General features: G+C 38.2%; 1 protein-coding gene across 1 annotated transcript; it reads right to left on the bottom strand.

The window, feature by feature from the left end:
* Nucleotides 1–25,421, bottom strand: RNASET2 (ribonuclease T2). The gene is made up of 9 exons (XM_009477747.2): nt 25,323–25,421; nt 22,689–22,755; nt 16,230–16,285; nt 15,253–15,310; nt 14,363–14,433; nt 8,805–8,918; nt 6,506–6,551; nt 6,216–6,290; nt 1–3,661 (listed from the first exon to the last, which is right to left on the bottom strand). The coding sequence occupies exons 1-9, from the start codon at nt 25,409–25,411 to the stop codon at nt 3,470–3,472; spliced, it is 768 nt and encodes a 255-aa protein (XP_009476022.1). The 5' UTR covers nt 25,412–25,421; the 3' UTR covers nt 1–3,469.
* Nucleotides 25,422–25,809: the final 388 nt, after the last annotated feature.

The following is a 25,809-nucleotide window of genomic DNA, read 5'->3' as shown; positions in this document are numbered from 1 at the left end:
TTTTAAGGCTCCCAATATACCTTGTTTACCTCATGTATTTAAATTGTGTTAATTCAACACTTGAAATTACATACATTCTGATGGAAAGCAATTGCCAAGGCTTGTAACTGGCTGTGAGCCATTGCTAGAGAGAACATAAAGAGCTGGACATGATCTTTGGTCTGAACCCGTGCTACCATTCATTCATCTGCTCTCCTGGTTGCCCACATCCACACAGGTCTTAAAGCATCCCTTAAATGTACCACTTAAAACTTTATAGCGTCTTGGCACTTTGCTGCATAAAAATCAGCCAGCAGCTTTTAAAAGACGTGTATCTTCCTAGAAGTTAGGCAGGTGGGACTGTCAAAAACCAAGCAACGGTAGTCATATATAGTGTTTTATTGCTACTACTACTAAATTAATCATAGCAAATTAAAATATTTAATGTGTAATAATGTTGGCAAAATAAAAAGAATGTGAGTGTGGTTTTGTTCAGGCAAGTGCAGTACCTCAGGTATGTCCTTTTAAACAAGACTTCAGAGTCTGTGAGGTTATTTTTAGCCAACCTTGACTTAACATTAATCAGTCATTTTTTACTCAGTTGCGGAGTTGCAAGTTGTTGTTTAGCATGTTGCTGGCTTTGCTGTCTCCCTCCCTTCCTCTCTCTTTCTCATTTCAGATTATGCTAGTTTCTCCTCAAAGTTTTAAAACTTATCAGCTCCCTAACACTTCCTGCATTTGAAAATGAGGCTGAAAAATGCATTGAAGCCATGCTATCTACTTTACTGCAGAGGTTGGTTGTTTTTGACTCATCTGTATCTGCTGACTCTCTATTTGGCAAGACTCAGCTTTACCTTTGAGCCTCACACTGTGAAGGCTGTTAGTGTCTGTGTCACTTCCTTGTAAACTACATATTTGCAGGTGCTGGATTTGCTTAAATTAATGCATTACACTTGCACTGCAGAGAACTCATACTGTATATTTTGTATCCTTAATCATTATTTGGCATTATAAAAGAAAATATAATTTATACTGCAAATAAAAAAAAAAATCAGGCTATTGATCTGAGCTTCCATTAAGCATATGCCTGTGCAAGAAGCAACATTATCACTGCTTCCAAGTTTGAGCTTTTCCTCTAACTGTGAAGAGGACCAAGGAATTAAAACAACTCCAGAAAAACAGGCAAACCCAACAATCACTTATTTGGCAGTACAGAATGTTGCTGTGGATCTCATGGGAATTTTTTATACTGCACCTGCTCATCCAAGGTAGCAATATATATAGTGAGATTTTGAGAAGTCTATTGTTCTAATTAAGGACTGTGTTCATAACCAAACTGGTGACTGAAAAGAACTGAGCAAGATGTTCGTGAGATGGTCTGATGGTAGTTACCAATCTCTGTTTCCACTTCCCTCACTGCTCATTAGCTTAACAAGCAAGGAAATGGCACTGCACTGAGAAATTGAAAAGGAAAAGGAGAATAAGGGATTTCACCAAAAGACAAAAAAATCCAAACCATTAAAAAAATAACACAATTTTGAGGAAAAGATGAGTCTTGCTTCTTTAAAAAAAAAACAAAAAAACACCTTATGATATGAATTGTAGGTTAATCTTCATTATACGTTCTTTGCACTCTATGAGGTCCACCGAAAACCTAGGCACCATCTAAATACTATTTGAAAGAGTTAGAGAGAGAGTTTAAAAATTACTGGAGCCTCGGGCTGCTGCTTTGCACAGAAATGCATTTTTCCCAACAAGTATTTGTTTTCTTTAGGCTAAGATAATTTTTATAACTAGAAGGAAAAAAATATTAGTGATCTCAAAAAGATTCTACAAAAAACAAGTACGTTGTCGTCTTTTCAAGCATTTTAGTTCAGTACTTTTTCTGGCTTAGAAAAAGGTGGCAGAAATGGGGGAATTCTGATTCTTCTGGTCATGTTCAACATGAACTGAACATGCCATGGCTATTATAAAAACACTAGATCTGATTACCATTAGTATACTAATACAGTATTAGTATACACTAGTATATTCCCCCTCTCAGGAAGGAAAACAAATTTTGAAAGAGAAGCCCTCACTCTACTGAAATACAGATAGAACAGAGTGCAGATCATACTCATTTCTTAGCTGTTAAATAAATACCTGAGTTTCTAATGAAAGGACTAAAAAACTGACAGCATTCTGGAATGGCAAGGTAACAGAGCCTTAAATGAAAGGTGGTAGAGAAACAGGGACAGTAAAAAATGAAAGTAAATGTGAATGGTTTCTAAATCCCAAAAGACATAACAAATTTGTTCCTAATACCAGATTTCATGTTTTCACAGTAATATTCTTCTAACAGATGGTTCCTTGAGCCATAATTGTCTTTCTTGGAAAGACAATTTGAGACACTTATATCAACACAGCACTGTGTAGAGGATGTCATCCAAATTTGGTCCCCTTTGGAAACATCCAACTTTGTGGCATGTTATTAATTATTATGGGATAGAGATGCACTATTGCTACCATTTGTACTTTTCACCAAAAATCCTGTAGTATTTACTGTCTCACCTATAAAAAGCTGTTTCTTGGAACAAAGTGATTACGTGACTACCTCATTTTTAAATAAAAGTGCAGGCACTCAGACTTGTGTGGTAATGCTAAATGTTCAAATACAACAAAACCCAACATATTTCTAGGGCCTAACATTTTCCTATACTAGCAAGTAAATTCTAAGATTGGTTGTTCTTCAAGACTGTATGGAGCTACTGTAGCAAAAGCAATCAAAGAATAGGTAAGGCTATAAATACAGCCTTCCCGGGGTCCTTTAGGCAGAAGTACCAAAACCTGGTGAATGTTATTTCAGTCGCTAAGAAGTTATGCAAAAGTTGTCATCTTTGGTCCGCTGTGATCTCTGAGTGAGGAAAGGTTTAATGTCTCGGAGGATGTGGCCTCTGTTCAGCACTTCTGGAGAGCAAATTTACGCAAGGCAGTGGGTATTATGTCTGGAAAAGGACCTCCAGAGACAGAGCTCTCAATTCTGTTTGCTTACAATATTTTCTTCTCAAGAAATCGTCATCTCATCTCAGAAAGACAAGCATCCTTTCAAAACAAAGAATGACTTAATTTCCCTGACTCACTCGCAAAAACCGAAAGTGGCTAAAGTGGCAGACTTAACTGCAAGTGAAACTAAGAAGTCACAGTTCTCTTTTGAACATCGATTCAAACCATAAGCAAGCCAAAAAGTCCAGGCAAAGCTGTAAATGAGATTCTGATCCCATCAATATCAGAGCCAGAGTTCAATACTTCAGCCTGTGTAACTGATATTACAATGCGGACCATTCTCCCTTAATGGCAAAAGAAGCGTGTTTTCCAGCAGAAATCTTCACAGCATGCCTGTGATATGGACACAGCTTTGTAATATTGCTAAGTCAATACTGCCTTCCAAGGTATAATGTTTATGGGCTTGGTTTTTGTTGCTGTTTAAAAAGTTTTTCAAACTCTTATGGCTTCATTTGTGATCTTGAACCTGTGAAGGATAATAGGTTGGGAAAGTATCACTGCAGACAGACAACTCCTCAGTTCCAAGCTTCCAGTCAGCCTGCATTGGGTCGGATTCACCCTTCTGCGCCGTGCAGTTTCTCAGCTGCAGTTCTTTGGTGAAGCAGAACTCAATCTGACCAATTGTTTGTGCTTTTTCACCCTAGAAACATGAGGGATAAGATCAGCTTGATGGGGAGAAGAAAATAAATTAAATTCTTCAGATACATTGCGTTATCTATAGAATACAGCAGCGCTTATTTGTATATTTGCCACTTGAAAAATGTGAAGGAGACAGGTACCAAAGGCATCCACTCTGAACAGCTTATAGTACACACTTGTCCTTAAGGAGCAAACAGACAAGGAAACGCATTCTGACAACATAATTCAGTAACAATTTGGGGAATCTGCCTAACTAGTAAGTCTCATTAGGAAATGCTGTGACACAGATTATCTTAGCATTTACCAAATCTGCACAGTACAGCTGTTTACCTTAATGATGAGCTCTGGCTGAACTCTGTGAATACTGAAGGGTATGTGTGACCTGAAAGCCACCTTTCACCAACTCTTTTGTAACAGGATGGGAACTGAGACAAAGAAAATTCTCAAAAAAGGAGAAAAGAAACTTGATTTTATAATAGCTTTTACTGAAAAGAATACAGAAGCAAGCTGTCAAAAGTAGCAGAAATATCATTTTTGGACTACAGGACAAACAAGGAGGAAAAACACTGGCCATGAATAAGGCAGGCAGGCATGGAAGCCTTTCATGTGGGGAAGAAGACTATATGAAAATCCCTCAAAGTGCCCAGATGTGACAAAGTGCATGTGGAAAAAAAATTGGTTTTGAAACCACTAAGCAGGACAAAAACATACATACAAGAAAAAAGTAACTGTGGTGGGGGTTTTTTTTGTTGTTGCTTTGGTTTGGTTTTGCAGGTTTTTTTGGTTGCAGGGTTTGGGGTTTTTTTTTTTTGTCGGTTTTGGGGTTTTGTTGTTGTTGTTGCTGGGGGGTTTGGGGGGGTTTGTTGTTTGGGTTTTTTTTTTAAAGACACTTAAGAACATAGCAAGTGTGTAACGCATTTTAAACATCAAAGTACCTCCATAATGCATTTCAGGCATTGACAAGGCTGGAACTCTGAAAAGGGCTGTATTTAAGTAACTGGGGTGTACTTTTTCCTTTCTATTACCCATTAGCTTCAGCTGTTAATCACAGGAGACTCAAGTTGTAAATTACTTTCACATAATTTGAGCAGTATCCCAATTGTACTAAAAGCAATGGCAGAACTACAGTGAACACAGATAGAAACTGAGGTTTGTATTAGTTCTGTATTTGTTCAACATCAAGAGGTGGGTGAGTGTGCAACCCACATTCAACTCCTACTTCTTTGTTGCTTAAAGTAACTTAAAAATACATTTTAAAAATATTGCAACCTAGAATTCTTTTTCACGTGAAAAACATCTGAGCATAAAAACCTCAGAGCACTACTGAAGCAAATGAGCTGAACACACACAAGCTATTAAACGCTAACAGCAACTGTATCTTGGCAAGTTTTCATAAAATTGTCGTCTGTGTATGGGCAATAACTCTGCCAAGTGTTTTGTAGTAAACCACTTTTATCAAGCTGAGATAATAAGGAACCACTCATAAGAGGGAAAGCTATCTTGTGGGTTTGTGTTTTTGTTTTCTTGTTCAATAAAAGTAGAGTAGCCTAGCTGAAAAAGGAAAGAAACAGCTATGCAGCCTACCCATGTAATTGTTCAGAATACTATTTTGTTCCTTCAAAGGCATTTTTTGTTCGGATATGGTGACCTGTATTTTACACTACAGCACACTGCCTCTGTGTACCACATTCTCTACTGCATCGTGATTCACAGTACAATCATTGGCAAGGAAAAGTAGAAAGAAATGGAAATGTTAGACACTGTTGGCTTGAAAGGAAAGACTATAGTCATCCTGAACCACAGTGAAGCTCAAAATGGCTTTTTATACCTCTTTAGGTACAGGCTTTTGAGAACTACCTCAGAGACAAGCCTCTGAGCTGCTTTATTTCTGAAGGATTCTGTCTATTGAGTAACTTCTTCATGCAGAACACATGAGCCATGCCTAGTGAAGGGAAGACTGCTGTTGACAGGCAGTACCCTTGTCAAGGCCGACAGTCACTGGCTCCATTCAGCTCACTCTTGTTGGTTCTAGTAATTTGCTATATGACAATTAAGCTTTAGCAGGAGGAGTGGAAAGTACTCAGCTACAGCAATACCTCTAGTGTGGTGGTTAACAGCATTTATGCAAGAGATGCAGGTTCAAATCTTTTAGGACAGAGAGACCTTTAAAACCCAGTGCTCCCACTTTCTGGGTAAGTATACTGACAGCAAAGTTACTAGGTAAAGAATGGACACTTCCTCCACTAACAGTATTTCTGCATTAAGAAAAGGCTGTGGCAACAGTTACATAAGCTGAACACAGTGGTGCCAGTATGTAAGCAATATTTTTTATGAACTCAACTCCAAGAATCAAGCAGTATCTAATCTGCAGAGCAGCATACACGAGGAACATTCAGATCTACGTTTCACCATGCTGAAGATTTTTCACTCTATTTTTGCTTTTGTATTCTGATAAAAAGTGCTTTTTTAAAAAAAAAAAAAAGAAAAAATGAAGCTACTTTTTGTTTGGTTTTCAGTTTTGGGGGGTTTGGGGAGAGTGTGTTTGGGGTTTTTACCTCTTCTGGAAGAAGACACTGGATCTTTGGTGTTACACCATAAAATTTTGTAAGAGCTTCCTTTATGGCAGTCATCTGAAAAATTAAAAAGCTTATATAAACTAGTAAGTCACTAGCACATCTTTCAACAGCTCCCACACTTGTTAAGGTCACAAAAACTTTTAGATAAACCACAACCTTAAAGAACTACACAATTAAAAAAAGATGACTTATTCTCTAGAAATTACTTGACTCCTGCTGAAAAAAAAGTACACGCACATGATTTTGTTTTATAAAAGATTGCCTCTTACCTGGTAATATGAACTGCCTGGCTTTATTCCAGCTTTCAGGAGACAACTGAAACAAAGATAAAACATTTTTCCATGGTTCCTGTATGCAAACATAACTTCATAATCATTAGGTAAATGGATAATCTTAGTGAGAACTTGGCAAGCATTACAGTGATGGGGAACAAGGGAAACTTGTCTTCCATCCTCTGCCAGGCCTAGGAAAGGTTACCCTTTTCTGAAAGGCCACTTCCCATCCAACTGGGGAGGGTCAGGAAGAACCCTCTCCCTAACCTTAATCTGAGGAGCTGGGAAAGTTAAGTCTTCAGACACAGCTAGGGGAAAGGGCAATATTACTTTCATTTGCTGGACCTTCAGAATACTCTGTTGAGTGCCAGGTAGGGCATGCAGTTTAATTGCCTTCTTTCCCCTGCCTTGAGCCATACCCCTGTGCTCCGGCCACCGGGAGAGGACGGAGGCAGACTTGTGAGGCTGCTCTAGGCACCCTCATGTTCTAATACAGGGTGGGCTTGCTGGGGTGGGAGGCACACAGCACACTGGGAGAGGGACATGGCGTGTGGATCTGGATCAACATCAATGTCAGGGCAGAAACGTTTCCTAATTAATATGTTTTTGAAGAGGAAAAGTTGTTCACATAAGAGAAACAAGGTAACTCTCAAGAACCTCTAGCCTATATACCCCTTCCTTTAGAATCAGTCCTGAGGGAAGTCCACACTTCCAAGTTAACAAGACTCAGCACCCAATAGCTGCTGAGTCTCTAAGTTCCAGCTTCTTCTGTAAGGAGTGGGAATGTTCAGCATCTCGCAGGATTTAATCCATGAGTGCTGATAATGCTCACCCCTTCTGAGGTCAGGTTCTGCACAGGGGAGATTTAACCCAGTTGACTAAAGGTCTAGCTGTTTGTCACAGTCATTTGATGCTGGATATAATGAGGCCAATAAAATAGATGATGTTCTGTTATTCTTACAGGAGCCTGCATGATGTCCTCTTTTTAGTAATTTCCTTTTTGGAAAAAATCTTTTAATCACTAACATTTTTTCTCATTCAAGTATAAATGAAGCACAATGACATTAGCAGTCTTTATTCCTTTCAGTAAAGATTAATTTAATTATGTTCATTTTCACAATGGAGAACATGCTCCAACCAATTAATTTCAACATGTTTCAGTCTCTATTCTTCTTCAGTGTTACACATGCTGATATCGAGTCACATAATCGGTCACGGTGCCATCTGTAAAATGTTTTAGTCACACCATCACAGCTACTAAGGCTATTGACTTAGACATTATTAATTTTAACACTACATATGACATACTCTTAAGCACTGTGTCTAGAAAAATCCGATTAAGTTTTACAAGACACCTATTTTTATAGGAGGCAGGGTGGAAGAAAGACATATTTCCTTTGTGCATATGCAAAGTGAATGAGACTTTGTTAGGAGATTGCTTGGACATGACATTGACAGAACATGAACAGGATTTTTTTTTTTTTTAAAGATATGTTTCTAGATACGAAAGAACTTAATTCCTCTCTCAGATACTGTTGTCTTATACAGGAAGACAATTCACGGTCAATAAATCCAAGTCAAACATTCTCCCACCCATACCAAGCACTGATCAGGAAAGTACTCTGGCCGCCTGGCATTCACCTGCGGCCAGAATGCGTACATGCAGTGCTTGGACAAGCCACAACATTCCCATCAAGATTTTGTATCTGGAATGGCCAGTGCTTTGGAACCATGAGGAGGAATCAGCCTCCAGGACAAAGCAGGAGTGTCACATCAGGGTAGTTTGAAAGGACAGCAGAGGGCTGCCTGCAGCGACTGAACACCACCCTTGAGGACACCCACTCTTGTGGCTACCTCTTAGCCTCTTCCCAGGACGTTCTGCACAATTTTGCCTGCAGCTTGTCCTTTCTTCTGAGGAGAGCACTGCCTTTTCTAGAAACAAGTGTTTGGGCCTCAGTATGACTCAGAATTTTGGGGGGTTTTGTCACTTGATTTAGAAGTTTACAGGTACAATAGCTTTTGGTAGAGAGGTATAACCAATATGGCTTCTCAAAATTTACTGGCTCACTTTGTCTAAAATGATGCTGCGAAGAATGCTGCTGGCTTACCAAATGCCAAAGTGGCCAGAGACATGCTTCTCAGAGTAGACAACCTTTCCTCTGCACTCTAGTACTAAAAATAATTTATGCTAATACTTATTTCCCCTCTGCCATCAGACTTGTTTTTTTTAGGCTAGATTTGAAACTTTTAGAAACTGTTTGAAATAAGAGGCAGACCACCAAGTTAATTTACGGACCTGTTAAGATCAATGTGCTGGTAGAGTTCTAAGGCTTTACCGAAGTATTTCTTCTGAGAATTAAGGACCTGAAGCGTGGCTGCACAAGTGCCATGTTTCTCCCACTCATGTTTCCTATAGGAGAAAAGCAAAAATTAAGTTTTAGAAAACATTATTTGCAGATATACGTGCTAAATCAAGTATCTGAAAGGCTGTGTATGTGAAGTAGGACACTGCACTCAAAAAATACTGCATGTGCGAAAAGCAAAACCAAGAAAGATCACTCTCACCGTTTCAATTACAGCAACATCTATACATATTTTTAGTAGAATCATTTACCAAGAGATTTTGGACCTATCAGGAGAGTAAGGAAGCAGCCCAAGAAGTCCCTCATTATGGTTTGCAACAAGGACTAAGGAAACTAAGGAAAAATTCTTTCAAACAATACGTTGTGTTAAAAATACATAAATGAGTTGGCCTTAACATTGACAGCTGCAAGAGAGAGACTTTTCAAATTAACGTAAGAGCTGTGGAAGATAAAGGAGAGGATAGTCTAATGGTTTGGATATTAGTATGGACCTGGGACATTCAGAATCAGTATTCTGTTTTCTTATAGATTACGTATATGAATTTGTGCAAAAGTCATTTATAGTTCAGCCCTTCACCTGTTATCCCACCAAAGGGATAACACTCTTCTCCCCCTACCCATCAGCTGTCTTTTTAAGATTGGACATTGCAAGGTGGGGAGATTAGATAGATACTGATGTGGAATAAACCATTACTTCATTCCAAAACTAACTAAGAGAACTTTGTGTCACAAGAGCATGACAAAACTATCAAGCCAAAAGCACTGTTCGGGTGTTTCTTTAGATTAAGTTAGCCCAACAGTTTGGGTGTTTGGTTTTTTTAGCTGTCTCCTTCAAATCAGCTTGCATTTGAAATAATTAAATGAAGGAATTTATGAAGTAAACATGTATCATGCTCTTAAGACACAAAGGTGTCTCAGTGTATTACAAAGAGATGTTTGGAGGTCAGAATGGTAAAAATTTGCCTAGAAAATGGATTTTTCTAAACTTTGTATAAATTTTAGTGGAGTCTTTCATGTTAAATGTACTTTCAAAGCACTAAAAATTTTTCTGAACTGAAAAGACTAACCCTTATTTTAGGTAGAACAATGAAACTGCACAAGCTGCTAAGACAAGACTGTTGCCTCAACTTTTACTTTGGCTTGTGGCAGTATTTTCATAGGCCTGCTCTCAAGTCTTGCTTCTATTCCACCATCAAGTCTTCTAATACCATGGAACAGAGTGCAAAAGAAAGCAATTCTTGCAATTTTATGGCAGACAAACTCAAACAGGACAAAAAATGTGGCAAAGCTCAAAATATATTTCTATCAATTCTCAAGTCTATTGAAAAACTAAACAGTATAATCTTTAATAAGACCACTGGCAGATCTTTGGGCAGGTGGTGGTGTCTTTTTTTTTTTTTTTTTCCTTCTTTCTTTTCAAATTTGCATGAGCCACTTGTATTAAATAGGTATAAATTCAGCAGATGTAAACAAGAAGTTATCTAATCACAAATTCCTGCCGCTACCACAGCATTCCATGACCTTATGATGCCTTAAGTACCTCATGAAAACGCAGAGAAGAACCAGGACAACTATTATTCACTTGAAAGCCTGCCTTTGAATCATCGATTCATATTAAGAACTTCAGGTTTTTCTTAAGGAATGAAAACACTTTAAAAGAAGTTATGTTTGTATCTAGAGAAATTTGTACACTCCTTCTCAACAGAGAATGAATAAAGCAACTGCGGCATCAAGAAATTTGAGGCAGGGGAGAAGATGCATTACTAGAAGATTTTCACTATAGGTTCCCAAATTTAGCCTTGTAGAGAGTTCTCATCTTGGCTGTAACACTAAACTCAACTACATGTCAAGTGAATTGTTTACTGCCTGGAGGAGTCCACTTTAAATGGGCCAAAGAGCAGATTTCCCAACAAGAGATTTGAAATTACTGATGAGAAAAGAAACCACAGTTTTAAAGAAAATGGAAGCTCTTTTAGGGGTAAATTTAGCAAGAGATATTGAGCAGTTAGCTTGGACAAGAAGCAGACAATAGTCAAACGCAAAGGGCTACTGGAACAGCGGTAAGCTGGAGGCAAGGCTTTGCATGTAGGATGGCAATTTTTCTTTGGAGAATATACACATGCATGTATATTGGCACATAATGGCAAAGTGTGGTGCCTGTCTTTTGAAGGCTTTCAGTAGTACTTGTATTTAAGTATCCTGCTGTTTCCAGAAAGGAGGCAGAAATAGAGGGCCAAAGATCTGATGGTGCTCAAGAAGCATGTTATTGCTGACATGGAACTGCTATTGGAGTGGTTTGGTCCAGCTTGCACTGATCACAATGCCCATCCATCATCAGCTGCAGCAAGCCAAGAATACACCAGGCCCAAGTTTTTTAATCAGTCCTGTGAGCTTCCAGAATGGAGAGCTACTTTAGAGCCACTACAAAACAATTACTGAAACTTTCAGATGACACTCTTGACAGTGTTACTTTATTTTGCAGAACAGCCATGTGAAAAAAAAAAAGATACAGATACAGCTAATTCTGACCATTCAGCACAGGCATATGAAATTTACCTTCACCTCTTCCATTTAAATGCAAACTGAAGCAGTTAGGAAATGAAGGAGCTGCAGGTACCAGGGAATAACATAAAATAATTTGTTTAGAAATCAAAAGAATTAACGTTTCAATGTTATTCACTGAGACACATTATCCTTCACCTAGACCGCAATAAGACAAGGTTGTTCTACTTGAGCCTCAGCTCACAGCTGGGTGGCATGTGGATACAAAATATAGCTGCCTGTATTCGTGAAGGCCACCCTTCTGTACCTCTTGTACCCATGAGCTAGGCAGTAGCACATAAGCTAGCTGTCAAGAACCTTGCTGAACATTTTTTCCTCCTTCTAGGACACAAGTACTTTGGCAAGGACATGAGTGGGGCTTACAGCACTAGATTGGGTTCCGCTGTATAACTTGTCCTTCTCTGTCATTTTCTCTATAGTGCTGCAAAGAATAAATGCCACAGTTGCATGCCTCAAAGTTAAGTCCTACAAATGCAAAGGAATGAAACTGGTACAACCCAGCAGTGTGGAAAGGAAGCTGAACCTCAAAGAGATTTTGCTTCCTGTTATGCACAACAAGGACAGAGTTCCCCCAAGCACAAAGTCACGCAGATGTGACAAAGTCAGGAGCATATCAGGTGGGTCTAAGGATTATAGAAACCATCCAGCTTGAAGACTGGCTCGTTATTAGGGTAGGAACAAAGATCTGTAAAGCACACCTGCAAGTGCTGCCCACAAAATGTAGAAGATTAGGGACACCCAGCGTCCCATAGGCTAAACACTGATCCCTTCAGGATCAGTTTATACATATGATACAAGGCTTCTGTATCATATGTATAAACTGATCCTGAAGGGCATTCTCTTGGTCCAGAAATTTTTATTTGGTCCAAAAAAATTAACTACTATAAAAGGGATTGTTTCAGTTAATAGATTTTGAGTCACAAAGCACATATAACCCTTTGTCCTGTATTAAGGCATTCTATCTTGTCCAGTTCAAACTCTTGGGCGGCAATTGTCACAGTTTGTAAGTTAACAAGGTGAACAGAGATGTGCAATTACCCTTACAGAAGCACCCGCAGCCATCCTAAAATCACCAGGAAGATTCCTTACCTCCCCTTTTAAGCCAGGGCTACAGTTAGAGGTAAAGCCAGGAAGAAACATACTACACAATTACAGCAGCCTTGGAAAAACCCTGATGTGATATGCTGAGATATTCAATATCCATTTTGCTTGTCACTGCTCATGCTCTTTACCCAATTAAGATGCCTTTAGTCTACCACAATTAAAATTGTGAATAGTCAGTTTGACTTTCAGATTCTTATTTCTGCTGCATCGGGATTTTTACACTACAGAGATTTTTTTTTTTTTTTAAATTTTGAGGTAAATACAGTATTTTAACAGGACACATACAACGGGGTCTTACTGGCTTTCAGTTGGCTTATAAGCTTGAATTTACAAAACATGCAATTAGAAGCTGCCAATTACAGTGCACTTGCCACCTCACTGAAAGGGAGTAAATCTCTCTGTCAATCAAAATATTAGTTGCAGTGTTATAACCCGACTTTTGTATTGCTTTTATGATATTTCTAATTATATTTCCAGGCATTGAAGTAAGTGCTATTTGTTAGCCTTGAACTGAAAGGGAAAAGGTTTTGATTGTATCTGTTCATACCTGCTGCCTACCAAAATATCTCTTTTAGTAAAATAAGGACTGATATGCACCTGTTTTTATGAACAGGTAGGTGGTCAGGGCATGGGACACATTTTTCTTATTCTAATTCCAGGAACAGTATAAGGTGGCATAAACTTCTGCTACCACAGACAGAAGCAGTCATGCTCTCCCTGGCACAGTGCAGGAACAGAGTGGAGGGAGGAAAAAGTGATGCCACCACTTTTGACAGTTACAAGTTTAGGTTGCCATAAGACACTTGTTTAAGACTCCAAGGACAAGTGTCTGCTCTAGAGCAAGCACAAGACTAAAAGAGATGCACGTTCCCTTCAAAGCTTTTCCCTAGTGACACAGGGAGGAAACAGGCATCCAATCCAAAGGAAGACTTATTGGCACTTATAGTTGAGATGGCTTTAAATGCTACTGCCTCTAGCTATGTGCTCGGCTTCTTATCTGATGTTACTGCTTTCACTGTAGATCTGGAAGAACAAATTTCATGCCCATACCTTGGCCGATGTAGCTCATGGCTCAGCAAATTAACTTGAATGGTCACTGATTTTAGCTTAAAATAATGCACTCGAACTGAAGCCTGTGCAAATCAAATACCACCCATATTAGGTCCAAGTGTCTGATTATTCAGAAGCAAAGAGAAACATGGAGGAGAAGGAAAACAGTACTGTTGTCGGAAGAGATCAAAATCTCTTTCTCTTTTCCCATGAGCCAAGCAGGTCGATCTCTAAATAAATTCCCAGATCTGATTTTGGGCTGCTAGGAAAGTAAGTAAAAAGAGAGAATTCTGTAGACAAGTGGCTAAGATGATGCAATGCATCCTATTCTTCCATTTCCTCCTCAGTGAGAAAGCCCAAAAGGAAAGATCTCTCAAAGCCAGCAACACAGTGAAGCTAGCTAGGAAAAGAGGCCTGGAAGCTGTTCTTGCACCTAGCTGTGACATCCCAAGAGTGCTACTGCTATTCAGATTTAACGTGTCAACAGCAGCTGCTTCTCCTCCCTGGGGGCAAAGGGAGAAAACACATTCTCTCTCTCTTTCACTAAGTTTCATTTCTTCACAACCTCTGCCATAGCCCTCCCTTCAACAGCTGCATTTTGCATGTGCTCTAACAAGAAAACAGATCTATTCTGTAAATGACAAGACACACTGCTTTCAGTGGCCTCCTGGACACTGCTTCTCATGCACAACATCTCACCTGAAGAATTACTGACTCAGATGGATTTTTTTATAAAATAATATCCAAAATACCTTTTAGGTTTTTTTGTACTCACCAGAACTGGGTGCGATTCAGAGACGAATGAAGCACATCAGGCCAATAGCGTCTCATGTCTGACATAAGATCCTAAAAATATCACAATTAATAAGTGCACCTACAGTGTTGAAAAGCTATTTCCTATACAATCTACATACATTGATACATTTTCTAAAACTGAAGCCTCATCTTTCAACATCCCCAACTGAAACATTTACTTGCAGAAAAACAAAAGGTCTTTTTCCCCAATATTCTGAAAATGCTGTTGTTGGAGGTTACAGGTATGTGCATCTAAATATCTGAACGTACTAACACCGACACACTGCCTCAAAGTAAGATTTTCCTTCAACTGTTGCTGCAGAAGTTGTTCAATCATGCAGCTTTTGACATTTGTCAGCTCAAGCCTCCTATCCCCATTTATAACACATTTGAATGAAATACGGAAATTTTTTAAATTAAAAAAAAAAAAGGAATAAAAAAAGACTAATGCCTGGGAGAAAACACACAGAAAAATGTACTCTGAACTCTTTATTTCCTGTGTTCTGGCTTTTCAGTAAAAAATGGAAGAGAGAATATGGACTGACTGTAACCTCTTTTTCACAGGTACCTTTTGCCACTGCAGATCCACCACCTATGTTCTCCGGATTTTTTTAAGGAGGATGTGGCTGAACGAGTCAAACCACATGTCTACAAAATCAAGTAGGAACAGCTGCTAATGATCACAAGCACTGCAACTTCAAGCAGTACCAGAAGCACTTAATGAATTTGTGGAGTCCTTAAAAGAACATACCTGTCAGCAAACATTAAGAGTGATACATTATAAGCTACAGATTTTGCATATAGGATGTGCAAAAGTAATTGCACTCAGCTCTGCCTGGTGCAACTGGTTGTTTTTTTTTAAATAAATACCTTAATCTCGGTGACATTGAAATGCCATGTCCTATTACACTCTTCAGTTTTGTCAGGCCTAGGGAAGCAAAATAAAAGTGAGAGAGATGTCTCCTAACTCACTAATGGTAACTAACAGCATTCTATTCTATATCATTAGCCTGAATTTTAAATATGCAAGATTATAGCTAGAGATTTTATTTAAAAATGCAAGTAACCCATCAGCATCTACAGTGTTTTAGACATAAAAATTCAAGACATTAATTATGGCCAAAACATTTCCCATACAGAGGCTCTTTGTTAGGCCCTCCAGTCCCTCTCACTCTATGTAAAAGACATACAGGGGGAATAAATGATATGGAAGCATCTTGCACACAATGTCACTAATGACACTGACCTCCTCAACCACTGCATCAAGTGATGATTCTGCTAGTATCACCAGGACACTCACTGGATATCTAGACATAATGCCGATCACCTTTCCAGGATGCATAGCTTGACAAACTCCTGTACTGAATTTTTCCCTGTATTTCTCAGGAAAACCTTTGAATTGCAGCCATTGGCACCAATTCCGGTGAGTTGATTCCTTTGAAGCAAATTAGTTCTTCCTTTACTTTTGCAATATTTGTGTTGAGTTAAGGCACTTAAAGTTACAAGCAGTCATGAGACATTAACAAATTCTGTGTACTCAGGGAGAAAAAGAGGGGAACTATACTTCCCTTTCTGTTTGAGAACGTCAGTGATCTTAGAAGAAGATGTATAAATAAAATGCTCATGTGACAGGATGATTTCAGGAGCTCAGTGAGTCACGAGATACAGAAGTGTACTTCAGTTTTATATGAAACCATAGGGTTCTTATTTCCAGCAAGATGAAGGCTTTTGTTTCAAACAGATGATAAATGAAAACAGATAGATAAGCCCTCAAAAAAAAGCAATAAACATCCTGGTACAAAACTTGTTCCTTTCCAGGCTGAAATAAAACCACTCTATGATCATACCACAGTCCATGGATTGTCCAGTACTCTGGAGGGTCCTGACAATCATTACCACTCATCTGTGGAAAACAAAAATACAGAATATTTGTTATATGTGTCCAGGGATAATGGTTTAGAGGAAAAAAATAAAAGTTCATTCACTGCTGGTCCAAGGCTCTCATGAGACATGAGAACTTTTGCTTGCCCAAGTCAGGAACTGGTGAACTCCAGTTACATGAAGCTGTCACGGACCATGTGCCACTTAGCAGAGACCAACTGGCATTAAAATTTTAAAGCAGATCAAGGGAATATCAGGGAGCATCCTGAACGGGCAGTGTAAAAAGACGACAAAGGACAGGTTCTGAGGTCATAGAAAGTAGTCTGATCCCTGCTAAATGAATGGAGCTAAATCTGCATTTATCATATTCCAGGTGGCAGCTCTCTGTATTTTTCTCATCATTAGATCTTTCCAAGGAGTGCAGAGCCATTAAAATAAAAAACATTAACATAAACTATTAGACAAGCACACAAGTAAGCATCTAGGAGTAGTTCTGTTGTTGTATTAAAAGGGACAAATACAAAGGAGATATGAAATAGGTTGCTTGTTCCAAGTAAAATGGTTAGAATACATTTTTTAAATATTTTGACTTGAGGGACAAGGGAATGGAGAGAAGAGGAAAAGCTATACACATTCCTACAAAAAAAAAAAAAAGCCCCCAGTCAAAACTTTCGATAATGCAGGAGAAATAGCCTACACATTAATTATTGTTTAGAGCAGAGTACATATTCCTGAACTAAACAAAAAAAAATCCAAGCTCATACATCTCAGAATACCATTGCTGTATTTTCCCTGATTATTCTGCTTAGTAATTACGGCTCTTTTTAGTAAACACTTTTTGCCATTAAATAACAACCTCCTCAGGGACTTTCTTTCCCCATAATAATAGCTTTCCTTTTCGGCTCTGCATCCTGTCTTAATTATGCCACAATGTCTTTTATGTGATGCTAGAGCAAGAGCAGAGCGTAGAGCAGAGGCAGGCCTGTAATCTCACTAATTGCCTTCCACATGCCACAGGCCAGTGGCAGCGAAACTGCAAGCTCTGCAAGTCTTTCTTGTTCTGTGCCCATTTCCTTCCTCTTGTCTCTTGACACCAATAATAGAAGCAATTAAACCCAGCAACAGTTTTTTTCCTGAAAGGAATATTGTCAAACACACACTGCAAACCCCTAAACAATATTGCTCCTGTCATGACACAACCTTTGTGGAGCTGAAAGAGTTCAGCTATCCAGCCCAAAATACAGCAAATTAATAGCCAGCAGCTAATGCATCATCCCCTGAAAAACGACCCGACAGCTAACCAGCTTGCTCAGCTGAGGGTGGTAACAAGAACAGTGCAATCGTGCTCCTTATCCAGTCTTTAACTGCAGTTCTCAGATGCGCTAAAGGAAAGCACAGAGTATTTTAAACTTGGAATCAGTTCTCCCCTATTAGCAGTTTCTTCTATACATTTCATCAGGCTCTTGGTGTTAAACTCTGTGCTGGCAGAGCTGTGAGGTCAACGCAACCTACAACACATTAGTTCACACTTTACATGCTTTGGCCAGCTTCATTCATTCTCCTTTTCAAATCTAGCCATAGTATTTTTCCAATGTTCATTTTAAATCAATACCATAAAATGAGCAAAGGCTAGTCTGAGAAGTTGGGTACCCCTGCTACTTCTGCAAAAACACTTCTTGTCAGCCTTCCTGTTTATCATCTACTGATTGCTGAAGGATTAATTCAACCTCAGGCAACCGTTGACTGGAAACAGTTACAAATGTGTGTTTTCAAGTAGGCATTGGACACCAGAAAGCCTTCTAAATCTAGATTAATTTTAAAAGGGAACATTGCTTTCTCCTGTTTTAAAGCAATCTGATAATCAAACCAATGCAAATTACCCATACATGATCTATAACACTGAGAAAAGTTCCAGAGAGACTTTACAGCACCCACCATGCTAAGAGGGAATGCTGCAGCAGACAGATTAGCCCATTTGTAACAGCAAGACATTGGACAGCGGCTGTTATAAGCGTGGGAGCTCCTTTCACTTCTGATGTGCCAAAAAGTGAAACACCATCAAACTGTCACAGAAGTGTTATCTGTAGAGCTGCCCAAGTTACAAATCCCGTGTTACAGCAGCTTGTACACAGTAGACGGTAGTGCTACAGGATCACATACAGATACCCCAAGTTTAAAAAAAAAGTCAGCTTCTGGGAAATGGAATATTTAATCCTGCTCTCCCTTTCAACCACCCTGTTTAAGTAGGCCATCTGTTTAATTAAGATCAATTTTAAGGGTTATTTTGTAATGAAACATCACAACTGCTATGAAAAATCCTTGCTTTTGAAACTGTGGAGAGAGTTCACCTCTTCAATTTCTCTCCCCCAAATAGTCTGTAATTATTCCCCTTCCCCCCACCCCCTGGGGTAAACCAATCAGTGAATGAACCATATTTATAAGGTTGCTGAAAAAATTTGAGAGGAGGGAAATCAAACGAATTTACTTCTTGTTGAACATGTCTCTAGCCTGAGCTGATAAACTAAAATCTTTCATGTGTTTATCCTTACAGAAGATAAAGATCCACAAAAACATCTAAACCAGACCTTGTTCACAGAGAAGTTGGAAGCACAGATTAAGAGTTATCTTATGAGTTACATGGGCATTTAGGACAAAACTTTCTTCTGTTCCAAAATAGCATATGTCAAGAGCTGGACTCACTTTGACACACCTGGCTCAATATACAAACAAACACAAATGAAGAAATAAAGGTATCCCTTTATCCAAGGAGCTTTTTGATATAATGCTAGATCCAATAGTGTATTACCCTCACCTTAGTCACTTTAAATCTTTCTATATTATTTGACTACTTCTATTTTTACCAAAAAAAAAGAAGAAAAAATAGTGGTTCTATTCTTCCTGTAAGCCTTTGCTACAAAATTATTGCCAAAGCCTGGAATTAAGAAAACCTTTTATCTCATATAAAAAAAAAAAAAAATTTCATCTGCTGCTTGACACTACATTCAAACTTGAATTCACACTGTTTTGTTCACCAGCCTATCCTGTTGTCCTTTCTTTGATTCTTCCATTTGATCAGCACCTAGTGCAGTAAACGGCAGATCACAGCAGTGTTTAGTACCCATTTCTTTATCATCCTTTGCATTCTCAACAGAGGAGGAAATGAATAGCCTACAAACTTGCACTGGATTTTCCCCATTTCACAAGGAAACACCAGCAGAAGATTTTCTCTTTTTGCAATTTCGAAGATGCAAAAGCTGCAATAATATTTCTCAAGTTCCTGAATTAAATATCTTCACAACTCCATAAAAAGGGAGGGGGAAAGTCCCTCTTCTTGCTCTTGAGTTGCTCCTATTTCTACCTAACAGGATTCACATTAATTTGTGACCAGAAAGTTTGTGTGTGACATGGATTCGCCACATGAATTTCAATAAATTGTACCACAGGCACATTTTATTAGAATCATAGAATGCTTTGGGTGGGAAGGGACCTTTAGAGGTCATCTAGCCCAACCCCTCTGCAGGGAGCAGGGACAGCTTTAACCACATCAGGTTGCCCAGAGCCCCGTCCAACCTGACCTTGAATGTTTCTAGGGATGGGGCGTCCACTACCTCTCTGGGCAACCTGTTCCAGTGCCTCACCACCCTCATTGTAAAAAATTTCTTCCTTATATCTAGTCTAAATCTATTCTTCTTTAGTTTAAATCCATTACTCCTTGTCCTGTCACAACAGGCCTTGCTAAAAAGATTGTCCCCATCCTTCCTGTAGGCCCCCTTTAAGTACTGAAAGGCCACAAGAAGGTCCACCTGCAACCTTCTCCAGGCTGAACAACCCCAACTCTCTCAGCCTGGCCTCATAGGAGAGGTGCTCCAGCCCTCGGATCATTTTTGGTTAAGGGAACATTAAATTCATAATCACTTGAGGTCTGTGAATTTAGCTTGGATGTCTTTCTGGAAGACACAGTCACTTTAGGTCAATTATATGGTACTGGATTTTCTACTCACATGAGGAGGAAGAACACCTCTCTTCTTCCTTTACCCTTTCACTGCAGTAGTCAGTAGTTAAGTCCTGGGGTTATTATTGCTTCCATGATACTCTCTATTTTATTTTAATAGGTTAGTTTAGAAGATATGGTTACAAAACACTTACTTTCCAGTTTAATTGTGCTGATCACACTCAGTATTAAAAAGCACCAGCTGAACACGTATGGTATAAAGCACAGGAAGAGCTGGGAGATTTGTATTCTCCATTTTCTGGTGTGCTGAACTATGCCCACTAAATATTAAAAAAGGCCTTTGAGTCCTTCAAAACCCTAAAAAACTTTTTGAACACAGATATGCAAAACAGGTAAGAATTAAGATACAGGTCATCCACACACATATCAAAACCACAGTATGTAGCAAAGTAGTCTATAAGCAGGATCCTTTATATAGGAAGCATAAACTAATAAGTACTTGCACAAAGTAGTGTCTCAAAGGTTTTTTACATAAATGATATAATGAGTTTTGCAGTTTCCTTCACCCAGCTATTTCTCCTTTCAACATCATGTCAACAGTTTTAAACTGAAGAATGACATTAAAAATATTTCCTCCCTGAAATAACATAGCAATCATATATAAATACACTGAACATGCAGAAGAATCTACATACATAAAAAGAAGTCCACAGCTGAATTTAGGAACTCCTCTAACATTAACATTAGCAAAAAGAAAGCTGTTGCGGGAGTACAGTTGAGATTTTGTTTCTTCATATGACTCAGTGATGTGAAACTGGGCAAAAAGTCACTTAATATGATTTTAATTCTCACTTTTTCTTCACTCTTTTGGAATGCTTCTGTCCACCTCTTACTGCAGAAGATCATAAGGAATCAACAAAGTATAAGAAAGTCTACATTTTCTGATGCTTGATATCTTCAATTATTCATTTTATTCAATTTATTGAATTAATTTTATTCAATTATTCATTTAATGCAATTATTCAATTTATTCAATTATTACAATTTCATGGTAAGTTTATAAAGGTTATTTGTCAATTTACCAATAGCACTACCCTGGAATTAAGAGTAGTAGCCAGCATGAATATACAATGGAAAAACTGGTTGGTAGGGTTTTTTGGTTGGTTGGTTTGTGGGTTTTTTTGGTTTGGTTTTTTTTTCATTTTTTTAATTGTTTGCATCTCATTCATGCAAGCAAGGGTTTGCACCACTACTGACTCTGAACACCCACTCATGCCAGGCACTACAAATTCCTGAACACCAACACCTCTGCTTGAAGTCACTAACAGTGGTGTTTACTCAACAGAACATCAGACACAAATTGCAACAGATCTGCCCTTATTCCTCCTCAAAAACAGGCAAACAAACAAAAAACAGAACAGTGGTCACTCCTTGGTCTCAGTTAGTCATGCACATCTTGAGTTTTGTTATTGATACTTCTCCACATTTAACTAATGCAAAGTACATCTACTTTTCCTCAGAAATTTAGGCAGTATGTGACTTTTGCTGCTACTGCTTTTATACATATTTCCAGAAATAGCAATGAGAAGTAAAAAGTACCTAAAGCACAAAAAATAAGACTCTAATATTGTAATAAATAAACCTAAGTCTCCCAAGATTAGAACCTTTTTGGCTCTGGAGACATTTGTCCGCAACTGAAGCTCCTCTATCATCCACAGGGTTCTTCATCCTTGTGTCAGTAAATCTGATCACATCTTCCATTTTGAAATACAGCATATTTTTAACTTAGCTGTATGAGAAGAAGCCTTTGAGTATTTCCAGCATAGAAAAAATGTTCTACTTTTCAGATGGTAATAGGTATTTATTAGCACAAGGGACATAAGTAGTACACCTCTTAGCTGTGCTTTCGACAGACTTCTATTGGAAGGCTGCGTTCATTTTTGGCTTCCACCCCTCAAATACAGAAATGCTCAGAGACACCTGCCACAACAGCTTCAAAGCTCTCTTTTTCCCCTGACTGAATCCATATTTGATGACTTATCATTAAAACATTGGAGCCAACATTACAAAGCTAAAACTTGTTGTGCAGCAGACAGTTCAAGTACTGATTTGCTGTCTTGAGTCAGCCAAGGCAGGCAAGTCTCCATACAGAGTCTGGTGAGAGTCTAGGATTAAGTCTACAACTAACAAGACATCACAAAATATGTAACAAGCAATTAAGGCTTAGTGTACAGTGTGTCCTTCATTGACTACTATTATCTATAACACACCACAATCCTGTCTTGTTCACTGCTACTCTGGAGTGCAGGGGAAGTAGCAAAAGTTGCACCAAGATCAGCGAAAGCCTTTAGAAAGATATAGACACATAAGCAAGATTAAATAGTTGATGGGCTTCATTCATTCTGTTTTCAAACATTCATTGTCCAAGGCCACCTTTGTCAGGATAAAAGAGAATAAAACACAAAAACCTCACCTTACATACAGTCACTGGCCAATGATGAGCAAGATACAGCTTCTTCCAAGTATGAGGGTGGTTGTCACTGTAGAAAGACAGACAAATCTATTTTTCCTCAACCATTTTAAAAAGAGCAACACCTTCCACCAGCAGCACAATGCTTACTAGTATAATGCATTGATTTTAGAGATGCTGGTTGTTTATAGCTTCTATTGTAATATTTGAGAACTCCAGACACAGCAGGACCAAACTAACAAATCACACAGAAACGACATATTTAGAAAACTGCTAATACCCCCCTCCCCCATTGTTAAATGCCACTCCTGGCATCCTATCTCCATATGCTTTCCATTTCTTAAATATGGAAGAAACATGTTGTTCTGTTTTACATTTAGGAGAGTGCTTACTGGCAAGCTTTTACAACAATAACTAAAAAAAAAAAAAATTGTTTGGGATGTTAAGAATCTTCTAATTCTTCTTGATGGCTACAGTAGCTGAAAAGAAAGTATACAACATTCATGGAACTGTAACTATTCTTCTAAAAACGAAAAACAACCACAATGTAGCTGACCCTGAAGGAGATATAACTTGATCTTGCAAGTGTCTCCAACATTTTAGATTTAAATTTAGATTTAGATTAAAAAAAACCCAAACAGAATAAAAAAGTAAAGAAAAACCATAAATCTCAAAAATGCTGATTTATCATTTTATAGACATTTAATTCAAACTACATTTTTAAAAAGCTTACTATAAATTAAGTATTTTTTAAACATTTAATAAATAATCAAACTGTGACACAGTCTTAAGGTTACCTAAGGAAGAACTAAAGAAGAAATAGCCCATATTTTACAAAAGCACTTGTGTTTCAAAGACTCTTAGAATAAAGAGATCTCTAACTCACAGACACATCAGTACTAACTTGTTCCAAGGCAGAGGAATAAAATAAAAGCTTGAAAGTTTTGTACAAAAAGTGTTGGAAGCCTGTGTCATGCCTTTGCCACTACTACAGAGGCATTTTCCAATAGGCTGGAGCAGCCCTATTCTGGATAAACTAGAAGTAGATAAAAAACCTGTTGCTTCAGACACTACAGCAGATACATTCAGCTATTAAGCAACCACACTAAGTGATTAAATAGAACAGCAAGTAGGAAAATCAACAAAACCAGAACTGTAAATTGCTCAAACTGACAGCACTATGTGCAGTACTGTCAAAATAAATTGTTATTCTCTGGAAGCGAATAGCCACATGTCCTTCATTAGTATTTGCCAGAGGTTATATTAAAAAACAATATGAGGAAGCTAATTCTTCTCAACCTGAGGAAGTAGGGATGCTCCCATATTACCTCACTTCTCAGTTTTTTCCTCTAGTTTTGCTATTTTGCAATGCCCACATTTTCTCTTAAGCATTCACATGTATCTGTGTTTTTTAAATAATTTAGCAGAATAGCTCTGGAACAAATCAGGCATAGCCACAATGAAAACTATTAACACTTCTAACTGGTCTTTACTGCTGCTGTGAAAACCTGAATAGAATTCCCCAATATTACAGAGCAGCTAGTTTCCTTGCTTTAAAAAAAATCCTTGCTTAGAAAAATACCATCTTTCATCTGTATTTGAAATAGCAGCTGAACTTCTGCAACAACAATCATGCCAAAACAAGTTCTCCTAAAACACACCTTTTGGCTAAGGATAGAACAGAAAATTTTGGATAGGAAATAGAGCAAGTTTTAGAAACTTAAGCTCAGAACTGGAATCCAAGGAAAGCCATTTTCCATACCTATCCAGCTTCAGGGATATCTCCCCTATTTTTGACCAGAGTTATCCTGCCCTTTGCAGTTCAGCATTGTGCCTCTAAAGCTGCTTCTGCCAAGCCATAGCCAAAGTCCTTGAGATTCGAGAAAGCTCAGCATAGTGTCTATGCTACCAACCAGCTGCCATGTAGTCATTATATGAAGTTCAGCACTGAACTGAGCACCCTTAACCATTCTCTTGCCAAAACACTGAAAGGAAGGAGAAGAGTTTATTTCCTAATATAATGCAATATGAATTTGAGCTTTTCCCACAGAAGGGTGTGATTTGGTGTGTGAGTTCCCCCATGGCCTACTACTATTCAAGCTCAGATTTTGCCAAGTGCAACAACCGCCAGAAGGCTGCGTGGCACTGATACAGCCCAAGTTGGGATGCTGTATGAAAAAGAATTTAAAATTATTGGAACTGAGAAAATGGAAAGGAAAAAAAAAAATATAAAAAAATATACAGTGTAACAGTTGGTACAATTCATGCCATAGGGATGATTCCAGTCTTTTTTTTTTTATAGGTTCCAAAATTATTTCTGATTTTTGCCATTACTACATCACAAGTCTAAATGATTCATTTAAAACAAGACTGCATAGTTTAAGTGCAATGAATGTAATTTAAGTTTCCCTCTTTTTTCACACTGACACATTAATAAATGTAAAGCTTTTCTTAGGCATGACCCACACTCCTCCGGTTAACATAGATGCCTCATTTTACCAGTCACCTGAGGGAAGAATAACATATCAAAAATAGCACATAATATAATAAGAAAATTTACACTCATGAGAAGTCAAACTATTCTGCTCTGCACTTAAGAAAGAATTGTCAGAGATTTCTTTTTAAAGCATAACTTACCTTTGAGTGAATTTATCTGAAGTACACCAACAACATAATGCCATAGAAAACAAACCCAGAATCCAATAGTGCAGCTTTGCAGGCTTCATTTTGTTAATCAAACAGCTGTAAAAAGGTGTTAAAAGAAGAAATCTGTTATTTATCCAATGCACTAAATTGCAACTGTTAACATGCAGAAAAACACAGCTATCTCAGAAACAAAATATCAACCCTAGACTGGATTTACAACCCCAGGTAAAACGAGAATCTCTTTCAAGATTGTGCCTGATTGCCCAGCCTGCATGCTAATTTTCATAAACTAATGGCATCAAGGATGAGATCACGGTTTCCTCCTTTTTTTTCTTCCCTTTACTTGCCACTTAGAGCCACTTTCCAATAAATAGAGATACATACATTATATAAATTATGGTTGCATAGAAGATTTAAGACTCTACTTGTGGTCAGCTCAAATGGCCAAAGTGATTCATTGAAGAAACTTTGAACTTAA

The sequence above is a fragment of the Pelecanus crispus genome, chromosome 3 (assembly GCF_030463565.1).
Source record: "Pelecanus crispus isolate bPelCri1 chromosome 3, bPelCri1.pri, whole genome shotgun sequence".
In the NCBI taxonomy this organism is placed as follows: domain Eukaryota; kingdom Metazoa; phylum Chordata; class Aves; order Pelecaniformes; family Pelecanidae; genus Pelecanus; species Pelecanus crispus.
This window is presented reverse-complemented; position numbering and strand designations above follow the sequence as displayed.

Excerpts from the sequence above, each read along its gene's own strand:
- RNASET2 (XM_009477747.2), bottom strand. The coding sequence starts at position 25,411 with ATGAAGCCTGCAAAGCTGCACTATTGGATTCTGGGTTTGTTTTCTATG. Across the intron at positions 15,311-16,229 it reads TGGACAATCCATGGACTGTG|GCCTGACAAAACTGAAGAGT; the intron begins GTATGATCATAG and ends TTGCTTCCCTAG. Across the intron at positions 6,552-8,804 it reads CAGCACATTGATCTTAACAG|TTGTCTCCTGAAAGCTGGAA; the intron begins GTCCGTAAATTA and ends TCTTTGTTTCAG.